Below are 15,913 nucleotides of genomic sequence, written 5' to 3' on the forward strand. Positions count from 1 at the left end.
AGGGAGAGACAAATTGATGGAGAGAGAGAGAGATGTGGGCCATCTGCCATGGAATGTTCTGCCAAAACGAACACGCAATTTGACCTGTGATGATTGCCACATCTGACACATTGTCTGCATATGAAGGTCTGGCTCTCCCACAACCTGACCATGTTTAAATTGGTGCCGGACTTATTGTGGCTTCCTGCATTTGGCCCAGGGCCTACAGTTGGGAAATGCTATACTGATTATGTACACATATCCCAAAACGGCAGATTTAATTGAGCAAGAGTGCGTGCTGAAGAGACCAAGTCTGTCTGCTAAGGCTGTGAACTGAAGAATGTGGAGGGCAGCAATTACCTCAGAAAGTGCCTTCATGGCTCATTGCATGGCAGTTCACCTCCAGCAGTGTCGGGGACCAGAGGTGCTTTTAAGAGATTTTGATCATCAATAAAATATTTTACCCACTGTGAAACCACACATTTGGAGACTCTTCAAGTTCACCTTTTCACACAGACTTTTTACGCCATGCCTTTTCGGTCATGCAAATGATCTGTACAGTGCTTTTTACTGGGCACATGGCAACATTAAATGGCCGTGTTTAGCTCTCTTCAGACACGAATTAAATGTAGACTACTGATTTATCCCCCTTCTTTTCGTGTCTACTCTGATGACTTGTAAGGATATTGCACCATCTGTATAAACAGCTGCCACTGAAATGGCCAGGTCACCAGCAAAGAGCAGCCAGTCTTCTCAAAATTTCAGGCTGTGGCTGAAGAGAAACAGCCAGCCTCATATTCATAAACAGAGTTATCTAATCCCTCCTTGCTGTGAGTGAGATAAGGTGGGTCTCACTATTGATATTACCTATCAAGGTCAAAACACGGAAAATAATGTCTTAAGTCACAGTGATTTCCTGTAGCACGGTTAAGCACAATGTGTGAAGTCAATGTTTTGCCAGAGCACAGTGTAATGTCTGTAAAAACACTATTGTTTTTCAATCACCACTCAGGATTTATGGAACAGCAAATACTCCATACTACAATACTGCAATAGTGTAAACATTTATTAAGTGATTTTGTACATTTTGTTATTTCCGTTCTGCTGAGAGAAAGATCAAAACAACTGAATTACACAAATTGCATGCAAATAACGAAGTACAGAATTCTTACATGTCTTTTGTAAATACTGCACATACAGCTAAAAGCATGGTAAGAAACCACTTTGGTGTTTTGTCAACAGTTCACAAACCTTTACAGATGTAATCATATTCTATGTATTGACTCATCTAAATACTTTCCAACCCCTACTATGTATTTTCTTCTTTCTTTATAAGTTTGACATTCAACAGTTAAAAGTGTTGTTGACATAATTACAATACCTCGGTGAAGCAGAGAAATCTCGAACCACTCCTAAAATACAGCAGATAGTAATGACACAAATCCACCTTCATGAAAATATTGATAGCAACAATGAAATTAGAGATCAGAGATCAATAATCTTAACATTTTCCTTGAATGCATAATCAGATAAACAATACACGTACAAAACACAAGATGAGGTTGCCTGTGTGTTGGTCTCCAAAACAACTTTTGTTCATGCCATGAATAGACAATTTTTCAACTTCTTTCTACAGAAAAAATACACTTTTCAGAGCAGACCACAATGGATAAATAAATATCATGTCAGATATATCATATTCTCCTTTGTTTGCCAGGAGAAAATACCTTCAGAGCTTGTCAAGACAAGGGTTGAAAAGGCATCCCTATAAAAACCATCTGTCCCAAATCTTCCAATGTGCACATATATCTCCTCTGAAGAATTTGATCTCATGCTCCAAAGTTTCTCAGACGTTTTCTCATTCACGCTCAAACAGTACAAGCTACTGCACTACATGTGTAGACCTTCATTCTGTGTCATCAAAAAAGCTTTTTTTTGTCTGTTTCATCTAGCAGCTATTTCACAATTTAAGTGAATACACACAATATAAGCAACCACATATATAGACCAATACAGTAATAGGGAACAGACTAGAATGGCTTTAAGCTATTTATATCAGAGCTTACTGAGTGCATCTGGCTCACCATTTTGAGGAGTGAGGGTCATAGTATTGGTAAACTGATGACTTGCTGAGGACACTGACCTCTGTGATGAGTGCCTTAACTTCCTTCTGAATCCCATACCTCGCTTTTGACGATCCCTCACATATTCCTGGTAATTCTTTGTCAATAGTGTGTACAGAAATGGGTTGATGCAACTATTACTGTAGGCCAGACAAGTCACAATGAAGTTCACATATACCATTGTCCTATGAGAGAGGTCTCCATTTCCAAAGTAGTATATACTGAGTAACTGCCACAGCCAAAATGGTAGGAAGCATGCCCAGTAAGTTAGAACAATACTGAAGATCATATAAAGTACCTTCTGCTTGGGGCAACTGGTCACACCTTCAGCTGTGACAACAGTAGTCTGTGAAACCCAGTAAGTTCTTGCTAATTTAAGGTACAAATAGCCAATGATGAGTCCAGGAGCCAGGATGCAGGTGTTAAACAAAACTGTCAGGTAGACTTTGTAGGCACTGATCTGCCAGGTTGGATGACACATTCTTTTCAGAACACCTTTCTTGTCGATGCTACTTTTAAGGTCTATCATGATCATAGTTGGCAGCGCCAGTAGGAACGACACTATCCACACCACACAGGTGACCATCCGCCTGTAACTCCTGGATCTTCCGAACGTGTCCAAGGGGTTGACGACCGCCAGGTACCTCTCCGTACTCATGATAGTCAGAATGAAGATGCTGGCGTGCATGGTAAGGAAGTCCAGACTGAAAATAATCCGGCATCCAATGTCTCCAAAGTACCAGTCCTTTGCAAAATATGTGCAAACTACAAAGGGAATGGTAAAGAGATACAGAAGATCCGCTAGAGCCAGGTTGACGATGTAGACATACATAGATCCTGTCACTCGGACAGATATATTCATAACGACCAAGGTATACACATTCCCAACAACCCCGATCAAAAACATCCCAGTGAGCACCGTCCCTATTAAAGATGTTATGAAAACATCGTTAAACGATTCAGATTGTTCCGCATAAGGGACGGGTGGAGATGCGTTGACAAATTCATTTAAGGACGAGTTTTCCAGAGTCCATGGAGTAGTTGAATGCCGTCCCGCTGTGCCCATGTTCATTATGTTAAGAACGCTACCAAAAATGTTTGAAAAAACAATAAACCCCTTTCCTCAGCGCTAATCAAGTGCAAAAATATTCCACAATAACCTTGAATATAAAGTACGGACATTACGAAAATTGTAAACAATGAATAGGGCTTTCAATAAGCACAAGTAAGTCTAATTTGTCAAACAGGAACGGCAGAGGAATGGCATTAAAAAAATCCTTTGCGATAACGCAGCGTCTGTTCTCGGAAAGGTTAGTGACAAACCCATAGAATCCTCAAAGTCTTCTTGCACTTTTTCAACGGACCAATGGCTCAAGAAAATAATCAAGCTTTGTTGTCCTGACAGGGCTTGAAGGTGGGATTAGGCTAAATTTTCTCTGGCTCAAATGATTCGAAGTAAAGTTGATTTTGATATCCTTACAGTTAACTTCGTGGCAACACTCAGCACTGAGTGAACAGCAGTGCGCAACAGCTATCCTTTCGCTTGTGCTTGCCGCGCTTAGGTAGCCAAGGTTAAAGCACTCCTCTCAGTTGATCGCTCCGAACAGCTGCAGAAAGACAACGGAGAAGTCCTGCTCACATTGACGGAACACCTGTGAGTGTGTGTGCGCGCGCGCGCGTGTGTGTGTGTGTGTGCGCGCGCGCCTTTTCTATGCGTAATATTTCCAAAATCTAGGCTATTAAGTAGAAATATTTTTAAACTAAATTAACCTCACACAAGTTAACGGAACTCGTTAGTAGATGTAATGTGCTTCTTTTGCATGTGTCAAAAGAATCCTGGAGATAAAGGAATGTCAAGAATAGAGATTGTAAGAAGCTCGCATGCAACATGCCTTTGGAACGCGTAAACAGCATTTCACGGTATAGAATTAGTGTGATATAGCCAAGCGGACCATTTTAAGATTGTTTTCTGATTGAACGTAACATGTAATTACTGTCTGACAGGGGTCTATGAATTGCACTCGGCATCGATAATGATGCAGGTGTCGCGCTGAAGTGCTCTCTCACCGCATGCTGGCACTCCTTTTGATGGGTGAACATTCTAATCCTTTCATTTTCACATTTATTATGCCTTGTCACACAGATGTTCCGGTCCTCTTTTGTCTTGAAGGATTGACTGCGTGAATATACCCGGTGTGAATGAAGGGGGCACGCAACATAACTATATATCAAATCCATTACCGTCCATTACATCAAATTATCAGTAGGCCTGAGCAAGAAAATTATTTGATGGATGCAGGAGTATGATTTGAGGTAGCACTCCACAAACTAATTCCATTTAAACAGGGAAGAAAAGCTACAAACCTCCATAGCTGTCAGCTTAATTAAAAGGGACAAGAATTTATTCAAGTTATCCTCACAAAAAAGTAGTATTTTAGAGGTAGATTGGAATGATCACACTGACCTAATGAGAAATGCTTATGTGTTTATTGTCTGGCTATGGAAGAAAGGCACTCTCCACTTAAGTGCCACTCTCAGGTTTAGGTTTGGCAGCTTCCAGGGTGGCCCAATGTCAGTCACATGACCTAGAGGCGAATCAAGAGAAGCAGCCATTGGAATAAATCAATGACAGGCAACATGGGAAAGCAATTTTACCAAACCCACCCAAGCTTTGGGTAAACAAACTACACACACACTTCTTCAGATGGAGGGAAAGAGGGAGAAAAAATACACATCTTTGAGGCCCGGAGAGTTTGATCTACAAAAAGTGTTCAATGCATCCAAAGCCAACTGGATAGTCGGCAATAGAATATATTGTGAATAAGTGTGAAGATGTGAAGGTTCCATTATTCCCTAACCCTCTGCAGACCGAATTGTTTTCAGACAATAATATTGCCATTCATATTTTAGTTGTGAACACTATTTCAACATTAATATTCTTATGTCAGTGTGTCATTTTGAATTACTGTAGGTCTATACCATGACTATAAAGGCATAGATTAACTGAGAATGATCCCAACCATCATGCCAAAAACAAAGTGCACAAATGATTTCAATGAATGTAACTCATGGTATATCAGGCAGGTTGGTGGTGAGTCAGTCAAGGCTTTTAATAGGCACCTGTCCATTAACGTTCATCAGGGCTCTATCAGTGCCAAGTGCTTCCTCCCTCTCCAAATTTGATCTAATTCTGAGAATCCGTACTGCATGCAAACAGAATCCCTGCAGATATGTCTCCATGGAGACCTAATAGTGCACACCTGAAGTACCAAGCATGCGCCAAAAGAGTGGCCTGAAGTCAATCAACTGAAAAAGGCTGCATTTAGTTTCTTCCACTCATTTGAGCGTCACTGACAATATGTTGAGATGTAACGTTTGAGTCGGTTTATTCAAGCAAGTCATCTGAGATCAGAGTGACACTAGCTTGAGCACAGTAAGACACAGAGGATAATCCGGATATGTTTTTTGATGTGGCCTTCAAAGACTAACTCTGCCCTCTGTGTAAGTCTAAAGTGATACGGGGGTGGGTTTGTCTGTGATAGTATTATTATGAGATAAAAGGCACAAAGCAATAAGGGTTATTTTCAATTTCGACTGTATCGAGATGATGCAAGAGTCTCAACCCAAGGCAATACAATGGCTAAAGGCCAAAAACCACTGGCAGAATATATTTCCAGGCATCAAATATCTCCCAGTGTACGGTTGAGGCCTCTGGACCAAGTCCTTGTTTAGAAACAATATGTACTCTCAAGTTCTAACTGAGTTGTTTACACTGTTTTCCTGTCTCAGGAGTAGCAGAAGTCCTCTTCTCTGTCTGTGCCTTTATTGATTTCTCCACTGTTGCCATAACGTCCAAGGCTGTGGTTCACATTCACCTTTGATGTCCTTCTTTGCATTGGCATGGTGACAAAAGATGTTTTATATTTTTATTTCTATGCAGCCCTTACAGGGTAGCTCCTGTGAGTGGTCCCTCACTAACACGTATTCAACCAGAGACCAACTTAACAAATTGAAATCAATTTGAAAGATGAATTACTCCCTACGTGGCTGTTTTAATATTCAGGTAATGTGCAAATTAGGCTCTAGCCACACAGAGAAAACAGAGTATGTGCTGTCTGTATGTGCCTCAAAGTGATGGTAATTGACGATTGTATCAGACCACTGCAGTTAGCACTGTTTTAATGTCAACAGTACATGTATGCTTTATGGTAGCCATACCATTTAAAACCTTAATGTTAAATGTAGCCTAAGTCTTTCCATGCATCATAATTCCACATGAACATATTTCTCATATAACCAATAAACATTATTTTCCCGGACCAATTAATATATATTTTCCAACGGTTAAGCTTGGACATGGGTTTATTAAGATGGCAATATAATGCAGAAATTAAATTCCTGAGTTAATGTTTTAGGAATGCCAGTATAGAACAGTACAAAACCCTGCTGAAAAAGACATTTTAAGACTGCCAAACATAATAGGAAGGATGCATCAACTTCCTGTTTCAAAATTGTTTGTTTTATTCCAGGCTTTGGACACACAATTTGGGCAATAAATCGTCTTGATTTATAATGGTTCAAGTCCCATGTCCGGTCTTAAGTTTATATTAGTTTAAATTTCTCTATTGTTCATCTTGCTGAGGATTACTGTTATTCTGTGAGATTGACAAGTGATTATATCCTAAAGAGTGATATTCTGAAGTAACCCGAGAATATTTGTGAGATGAATGCTTCTCTGCCTTCAGAGGAGCTGTCATTAAATCTAGGCTTGACGGACTGTCAGGGGCTGTAGGATTGTCCTCAAAACCAGGACAAATTTAGTGCTGCATGCCAATTTGGACTGGAATTTGGGTTTACCCAGAAGCACAGTACAACAGAGTCTTTGAAGTTCCTGCACTCTACATTGCCCAATATATGATGCCCATTATATTGGTGGCGCTGTCTAGTCTATGCAGTAGTTCTATAAAGCTCTCACCCAAATCCCCATAAATATGACATCTCTCTGTAAGCCCTCACTGCAAAAACCCGGCGACCACACATCAGAATGCATTGTGGAATCTCTGCGACAATGTGGGGGGAATAACAACCAAGGGAAACCTAACACAGAGGGAAGGTTTCAAACTTTTCCCCTTCTTTGAAGATTGCTGACAGGGATATTGTGGACTTAAAAGAAGAGTGTGTGTAGTAATAAGATATTGAGGCTGGTTACTTTGTGCCCTTTACTTTCTGTGTCTCATTAAAATGTCACCAACCAAAGAGGGACCTGAGCTTTATTCTAATCCGCAGTGCATTTCAACTGGCAGGAGCTCAGTTGGAGAGGTGTGGAGGTGAATAGTGGGTACGCAGGGCCGCTGGTTGGAAGGAGCGCTATGGTTTTTAAATGAGCCCTCCTCAAAGTGACAGATTACCTGCTACCTGTGTGTTTTATCAGCGAAGGAATATCACTAAATTAGATCAGTCTTATCTTATCGTTCGAGGAACACATACACACAGAGTTGTTCATGCTTTTATTTCCTTTCCGACTCAACTACTGTAACAGATTGTTTTCCTGTTTGAGCCACCAAGCAGTTGCCTCGACTCTAAATTGTCTAAACTCCATAGCCTGTTTTCTGATGAGAACCAAATGTATTGGTTTTGTAATATGCACAATTGTAATTGTGCATATTGCCTCAACAGAGGCCTCTTTTTTCACTCCAGCTCCAGAGTTAGTGTTGTTAGAGCTGATTTAAAAATCGTTTTAATAATATTCATGGCTTTGCATGGTCTGACTCGTGATTACATTAGTGAGCTCTTAACCCTCTCCTCTCCCCTCTGGCCCTCAGGTGCCCCTGGTCTGGGAAAGGTTCCAGCACCTTATTTGAGAAGTCCATACCATGCATCTCCAGTCAGAGGGCCTTTAAATTCTTAAACAGGCCCTCTTGCCCTTTTAGATTAGCTTGAGCCAGTACTTTTAAGGCATGAACTATAAAACGTAGGCTTAGAGTTCTGTTTTTGTAATATTGTTTTTTTTTTTGTCATGTACAATTTTCATTAAAGGTGTACGTCTATTTAAATTATATAACTGAATCTATGTTCATGCTTTTTATTATTTGAATGGTGTATTTGTATGGTGGCCTCTAATTTGTATTGCACTACCCCCTACTTTATTACCCCCCCCCCCCCTCTTAACCTGGGGTTACATTATCATTAACATTTTTTCATAAGTTATTGTCCGCACACTACTTAAACAATACCAAGTAAAATATTCATGAATTTGAATGTTTTGATTGATATGGAGTTTAAACAGAGAAACCACTTGGGATTCCTGGCTAGCTATATTTCATTCAGAAAGTTAAAAATGAATCACTGAGAAGTGTATGGAATACGAAGATAAATCTAGCCAAAGGAAAATGCCTTAAGGTGCCTTTGGTATTTAAGAAGGGTTTTTTGTACTCAGTTTAGATTATCTAATTTTTCAAAGATCATTTCACAAAGTTTTCCTTCAAACTTGCCTCGTTTTCTTTGACTTTTACAATTTAATGGTAACATTTCTTCTCCTGTGCTCCTATGACAAGCAAAGGTCAGGTAACAATAGCTGAACAAATTAATAATTTAAATAGCTATTTTCAAGCTTTTTAGAGGCACCAAGAATTTATGAAAGGTGACACAGAACTCCAGTCCCATGCATGGGGCATAAAAATGATTTGGGTCTTTCTGAGTCACAGATACCATCAAATAACGCACATAGTGCTCTTCCATTTAGGAGTGTGTCTTGATAGCAAAACCTAAAATTAGAAATTAATGAATTTCCTTCCAATATTACTGTACACGTAGGCCTACATGAAAATCTATAAAGCCATGAATGTCCAAGGAGATAAAGATCAGGCAAAAAAGCCAGTGGATCTGTACTTTCAAATAATCCATTGTTGAGTAATGGTCTTTATGGATTCTTGCTGAAGTAAGTCTGTACAGTGAAATGATTTTATCTGTGTTACCCGACTCATTACATTTATGTTAATGTACTATTGTTCTCATATTTAGATTTGACACTTTGAAACTCTGAAACAAATTATGAAGTCCATCCTGACCTTGAGCTGAAACAATTTAATTATATGACACTTTGACTAACTAAATGAATTGCCCATTCAATCCAGTGCTATATTTTTGTTACATAGCCAATTTAAAAAAAATCTTCATTTGGAAACATGAGGCCTAATCCTTCAAAACCTTAAACTCTCTAGAGGTTGAAGACAGATGAGCATAACTGCCCTCATCTTTCTCGCAGCTCTGGATTGCAGTCTCTTTGTACAGTCAGTCTTATGTCACTGACTAGTCTTCAGATTCACTTTTAATGGTCTTCGTCTCAGTGTCTTGCTAGTTCAATATTTAAAAAAAAAACCTTTTTGAAGATAGGCTGATGATGTTAAATAATAAGTAGCAAGACTTGGGAGTATTTCTTCTCCACAAGGCTCAGAAGTAATGTGTCACCTCAGAGTTGCCAACGTTAAAAAAATAATTTAAAAAAAAACAGACAGGGATTTGCTGCACATTCTTGCATGCTTTTTCAGTATAAAACACTTGACAGCAAAGATTATGTCGATTGTAGTGCAAAGGGATAAGTACCATTACAGATCCTTCTATCTTCGCCATTGTGTCACCCAGTTGAATTTTCCAGTTCCCACTGTAAACTCATTTCTTTTAAAGTAATTACCTGTTCCAAAGATGACAGCTTAGAAGAAAACGACTGGAAAAATGTATGCCGTGTGTGTTAAAAACACCAAGCACCTTTAATAACCAAAAGACTCAAATTCACATTAACAAGTGGAAAGTTTTTTGTACATAACAGATATTTGACTATCTTTTATGAAGCATGTCAAGTTCCAAAACAAATGAAGACTTCTGGCTCCATCTGGCAATAACAATCAATTCTTGGCATTTACTCAGATTTGAAAACAAACATGAGCATTTACCACGGGGATGACACACTGCAAAGGAAATATCTTTAGTAGGCTATAGATTATTTGTGCTGTGTACAGTGATCTTTGTGAAGCCAAGAATAATTTCAAGATGATTCATATGAAATTATAATTTTGACCTGAGAGCAAATGTTACCTGTGTGGTCTGTTAGAGAAAGTAGCCATATTTTCTCAGTATCATTTCAGGGAAACATCATATTTTCCAAGCTTGAATGAAGCTACTGTACCACAATACTAGACATACCTGGGTTCACAGGATTTCATGCTGAGTCCAGCATCTGGCTGTTGTTAATACTTAAGATAAGGCCCTGAAGGTCTGGTCATCTATAATGGATGAACTCTAAACTCAGAGTAACTTTAAACTTGGCTACATGTCTGCCTGTTATGTAAGGAGCATTGATTATGTAGTTGTAGCTCCTGCCACACTTTCACTATAACTCACTTAGGGAGTCTTGTTGTTGCTTCTGAGGGTCATCTAGTTGTTATAGTGAAATATATTTTGTAAAAAGAGAAACTTTCTTGCTCTCCAGATAGTTTGATCTTGTCACTGATCCCATGAGTGGGTCTGATAAATGTTCAGTTTTTGGACCTCCACTCATGCAGATGGGCACTTCAGTAGAGCGGTAACGTGTCTTCACGTTCTTCAAAACAGGTGCAGAACATCTTGAGGGCGAATTTCAATTCAAAACTCATACATTCAGTTGATGAACGACATAAAAGAACAATGAATCAGGAATTTTTGAGACGCCGAATGACAAACGTCCCATAAAAATGCCTCAGAGGAATTTCTGCTCCTGTCACAATTTTTCCATATCCTTCATCAAATTTATTCCCAAGATTCCTACTTGTAAGAGGTGCGTCTATAAAGTTCTTGTGTAAAAGTCAAACTGCGTGGCCAATAAACCTGTCTTCATTCCCAGCATTTGTTTGGCCAACATGTCCTCCAATTTATGTCCATTTGCCATATAAAACGGCTTTGCTATTTCATGGTCTGGAAAGAGATGTTTCACTTTCATTACTTATTATGCAATGCATGTTGGCTGAATAAAGACAGTGCCCTCTCTGTAATCAACTAATTCTGAAGACTTCAAATGAGCATCCGGGAATATTGCACTGTCCTGAAAAAACAAAGGAGAGATTGTATGAAGTTTATTTTATTTCGAAGTACTGTTGGTTTGTATGTCCATCCAACCTTGATAATCTGGAAAAACATGTTTCATAATAAAGCACTTTATAAATCCTAATCACTATCATGTGTGTAATGTTAAGAAGAAAAATGCATTGAAATTAATAATAGCCTCACTCCATATTCAATAAAGCTCATGCAATATTTGCTCTGCTTTGGATGGATGGACACACACACACACACACACACACACACACACACACACACACACTTCTAATTATTGTAATCATACAACCAAATAACTGTAGTTCCAAGACAAAAATACATATTTACATTTACAGTAACATATGGGCATAACTTTACTGTCTAGAGAGAACCACACTGGGATCTAGTACAGTATATCATCAGAAAAAAAAAAAAACTTAAACAAATTTCAAATGTGGAACTAAATCACTAAATCACATATCCTCCAATGAAGAGGCCTAGCTTGCAGAGGAAGACATATTTTTCAATTTAACACAAAAATGATGAAGGGGTGTCAAACAAAACAAAATGGAAAGATATAAAAGAGTTCGCCAATCCAAACAAATGATGATGTCAAGGCTTAAGAAATGTCTAAACTAGCTTGCCAGAGCAAGCAATTATCATCTGAAAGAATTCCTGATCTAGAGGAAGATAAACATAGTTTATAAAAGCTCAATCCCCTTAAACTGCTCATGAAGTACAGTGATTACAGTGGGTTATAAAACAGCTTACAAACAGCTGAGCGAACAGGCTTGTGCTGAAGGGAGGCAATGCTGAAGAGAAAAGGGGGTTGATTTAGCATTTTTAAAATCTTTATCTGTAGTATTAATATCCATCAATTAGTATGTTTCCCTGGCCTCACAAACCACTGTGACCTGGAATCTTAATTTGGTGCAAAACTGTTGGATGACATGACCAATTACTCTGGGCTCACTACTCAGTAGGCTAGTATGTAAATGGTAAAATGGTGCAACCCAGTTTTAACACACAATGCCATGCACATGGGTCCACAACTGCAAACAGCTACAAGTCTAGACAAGACTGGTCAGGGGTAGACAATTATATAATAAAATGCCTGGACCAGGGGTGGCGCTGTGGCACAACTGGTTACAACACCCACACCATATTTGGGTCCACGTGCCCACAGGGACCCCAGGGTTTGAGTCTGGCCTGGCTGGGTCACTGGCTGGGTCACTGGCTGGGTCATTTCCTGGTCCCACCCCATCCCTCACTCCCACTCCCTTCTGTCACTCTCTTCACTGTTTTGTCAGATTAAAGACATAAACGTCTCTGAAAAAAATGCCTGGACCATCCCATCTATTATCTAAATGCATGAGGCATCCTAGTCTCTTGTCTGTATCATCTGAAAATAAGAAGACATCTGATAAGGCCGATTCGCTTTCCCTCTATATCAACATTTTCTGTTTGGAACATTTCTGATGTTATCGTATTTTTTGCTGTTGTTTTTTACCACTCAAGCTTTTTATGGAGCCTTTACATGTAAGACTAAATACAGACCAGTTGTTAACATAACCACCTCTAACACAGGCAATGCACTGTGCATAATGCAGCTTGTTTGTGATACAACACCTTCAGATATATTTCTAGCTACATCAACAAGACAAAACCTGAGATACCATCAGAGAAATCCAGAGAAAATGGGATAGAGACTCAGGAATTTCAATTCAAAACAGACTTCTTAATAATTATGGCATTATGTTATCAGGATCTGATGGACTCTCTCGCCTGAAACATATCAGTTAACACAATTAATATAACATTTATTCACAGGCCCTCTTTGTTTACTCTAGCAAATTTCTTGACAAAATCACTAATAAACAAAACACTGATTTATCTATCGCATAAACACAGCTTCATGTCCCCTGATAAGAGTACATTTCTTTAATGTGTCTTCATTCTGGCAAAAGGTTGTTGATATTTGAACTCAACAGCCAATGAAGTTACAACTCTCCCTTTTCGTCCTCCTGAACCAACATGTTGATTTTGCAGAGTTGTTTATGGCTCAGTCTGAACAGCCATGTCTGCCTTTCATACACAGAGCCCCAGGACAGTGCAAGAACCCTGCTGGGGTTTTTTCCAGACACACACACAGAGAGAGAGAGAGAGAGAGAGAGAGAGAAAGAGAGAAGCAGACACACGCATACACACACTGAGAGAGAGAGAGAGAGAAGCAGACACACGCACACACACACACACACACACACAAAGAGAGAGAGAGAGAGAGAGAGAGAAGCAGACACACGCACACACACACACACACACACACACACAAAGAGAGAGAGAGAGAGAGAGAAGCAGACACACGCACACACACACACACTCACACAGAGAGAGAGAGAGAGAAGCAGACACACACACAGAGAGAGAGAGAAGCAGACACACAGAGAGAGAGAGAGAGAGAGAGAGAGAGAGAGAGAGAGAGAGAGAGAGAGAGAGAGAGAGAGAGAGAGAGAGAGAGAGAAGCAGACACACACACACACGCACAGTGCGGACAGCTAGTGGACCGCTAGCAGCAATTCACTGAATTTGACCAAAAAGCTCATTGGATTAGAATCACACACTGCTCCTGTAATTAGAGTTTATATTTAACTGGCCGAAGATGTCAGCATCAGTAGTGTGCCGTTTTATCCTCAGACACATAATGCTCCACCATTTAAAAAGGAATGAATATAGAATTGCTGCAGTACCAGCTGAGGTGGTGCAGCACAAACATAATCCATTATCCTCAAATCTCTTCCCCACAATATGCTGTTCTGTTGTTTGCCACATCCTGATAGCACTGCTGAAGGACATACAGTATCTGCCTTTGCGATCTCAAGATGGTGGGGAAACAACTGATGAAACATGGTCAGTGGGCAGTGCATAGGGTCACTTACATCACACCGTGCAATTACAACGTCAGCTGCCAAGAAGCTCAATTTGAGTGGATATTTCCATTACCTGTGTGTACCTTCCAAATTTGATTATGCCTTTGTAATTACATTCATTTCATCAGTGGCTCTTCTGCCATAAAGTTAGAAATTGACAGTGATCAAAAAGATGGAAAAAAAGTACAACCACTATGCCTATGGATCTATAATCGGGTAGGACATATTTGTTCCTCCTTATCAGTGAGTTCACCAACCATGCAGGCAATATTAGTGGAGAATGGCCCTCACATAATATCAGCATGTCAATCTGATTTTGCCACAAATGGAACTTATAGGCTATAGCGTCTTGATACCCTGGAAGAGCATCTCAACTAAATTGACCAAATGACTTTAGACTACATTAAAAACAGGTTGTCTAGCCTGTGATTCATGTGTGAATAAAAAATAACACTTCGACGCAGTCTGAGCTATAGTCAACACACTGATGGAATGGGTAACAAATCAACATCACATTTGCACTCAATGAGGGCAGGTTCCAGTAACAACTCGCGATAGCTAAAGAAAATCTGACGTATCATACCCTCCACAGTTGGTTTAGCCTACAATGCTGAACAATTGAGATTGTTTTATATTTATTTTCTTTATTTTTTGTTTTATATATTTTCTTACACTTTCTCTCTCTCTCTCTTGATGGTCTAACATGTCACTGTCGCATGCATGGGATGGGAGAGGCTGGTGTGATGATGGACATAGGGATATTTGTCTCCATTCCTCTGTGGAATGTCGTTGGTGTTCCCATGATGTGTGTAGGACTGAATGAAATACAAATAAACAAGCAGCAGTGATAGAGTTCAGGTCATAACACTCCCGTCGAACGGGACGATCGCCGTCTAGTCCCAGACACCCTTGAGTGTGAGCGCACTGCCTGTAAGAGGATCGAGCAATGATCCGGCTGGAGGGGAATGAGTTATCGGAAAGTATGACACAGACCCGACCAGAAGGACTTTGGCCTTATCACGCCCGTCAGCATTAATTTGGATCTTCGGAAAGAAACCACCTCGAAATTTAATGACTACCGAGACCTCAACCCTCTCATTTTCATTAAGCCGGTGAAGACGAAAGAGGGAGCTCGGATTCTCCACCAAGCCCTGAAGCCAAACCAAAGGTCTGGCTACGCTCTCCGCTCGAGAGAACGCCAGGACCAATTAATGCAGACTCTTGTCAGGGTGTCCGACCCGTCAGGAAGCACCCAGCATCAGCTGGGATGTTTTTTTCCAGGCGCAAATGTTCTCACAAGGGAGGAATAGATTACGAATGGGGAGGAATGATCATCATTTACTCATCGGAGCAGCACTAGCCTAGGCCTACTTTGAATACGAATGCCATTGCAGCTAGAATGCCTATTCCAAAGGTGGGTTTGGTTTCTTCAAAGAGCACATAGCTTAGTACTGACACGCTTGACCCCCTGGCCAACTCCACTGCTATCCTATTCCATGCCCTGGGACCGAGCCAACGACCTATTTCGTCAAACAGCCAGACTTTTCAAAAGGCTTTCTGCATCCAGCTTGTCTAGGCCTACCTTTGTGGAAGCAGCGTAGACAGCCATTGGCACGAGTGCTTTTCCTGGCCATGAATAAGTTACCATATAGCTTCACATTGTATGCACAAGAGATCCACATTTAATAAGTGCACTAAAACGTTCCAAGGCCTTCGCAGGATTTTGTGTGGAAACATTTTGTGTTTAACAGCGTTATGCGTTTACATTTTCCCAAAGCGACACATATTAAATCTCTGTGTAATTACAAAAATGCATGA

The 15,913-nt window shown here is 40.0% G+C and overlaps 1 protein-coding gene across 1 annotated transcript; it reads right to left on the bottom strand.

Annotated features, from left to right (window-relative positions):
- Nucleotides 1–1,071: 1,071 nt before the first annotated feature.
- LOC121704616 (urotensin-2 receptor) lies at nucleotides 1,072–3,682 on the bottom strand. Its single transcript, XM_042085003.1, has one exon. It carries the CDS (start codon nucleotides 3,172–3,174, stop codon nucleotides 2,035–2,037), a length of 1,140 nt encoding a protein of 379 aa, XP_041940937.1. The 5' UTR covers nucleotides 3,175–3,682; the 3' UTR covers nucleotides 1,072–2,034.
- Nucleotides 3,683–15,913: the final 12,231 nt, after the last annotated feature.

This window comes from Alosa sapidissima, chromosome 3 (genome assembly GCF_018492685.1).
Source record: "Alosa sapidissima isolate fAloSap1 chromosome 3, fAloSap1.pri, whole genome shotgun sequence".
Lineage (NCBI taxonomy): Eukaryota > Metazoa > Chordata > Actinopteri > Clupeiformes > Clupeidae > Alosa > Alosa sapidissima.

Coding starts and splice junctions, on each gene's coding strand:
- LOC121704616 (XM_042085003.1), bottom strand. CDS start 3,174: ATGAACATGGGCACAGCGGGACGGCATTCAACTACTCCATGGACTCTG.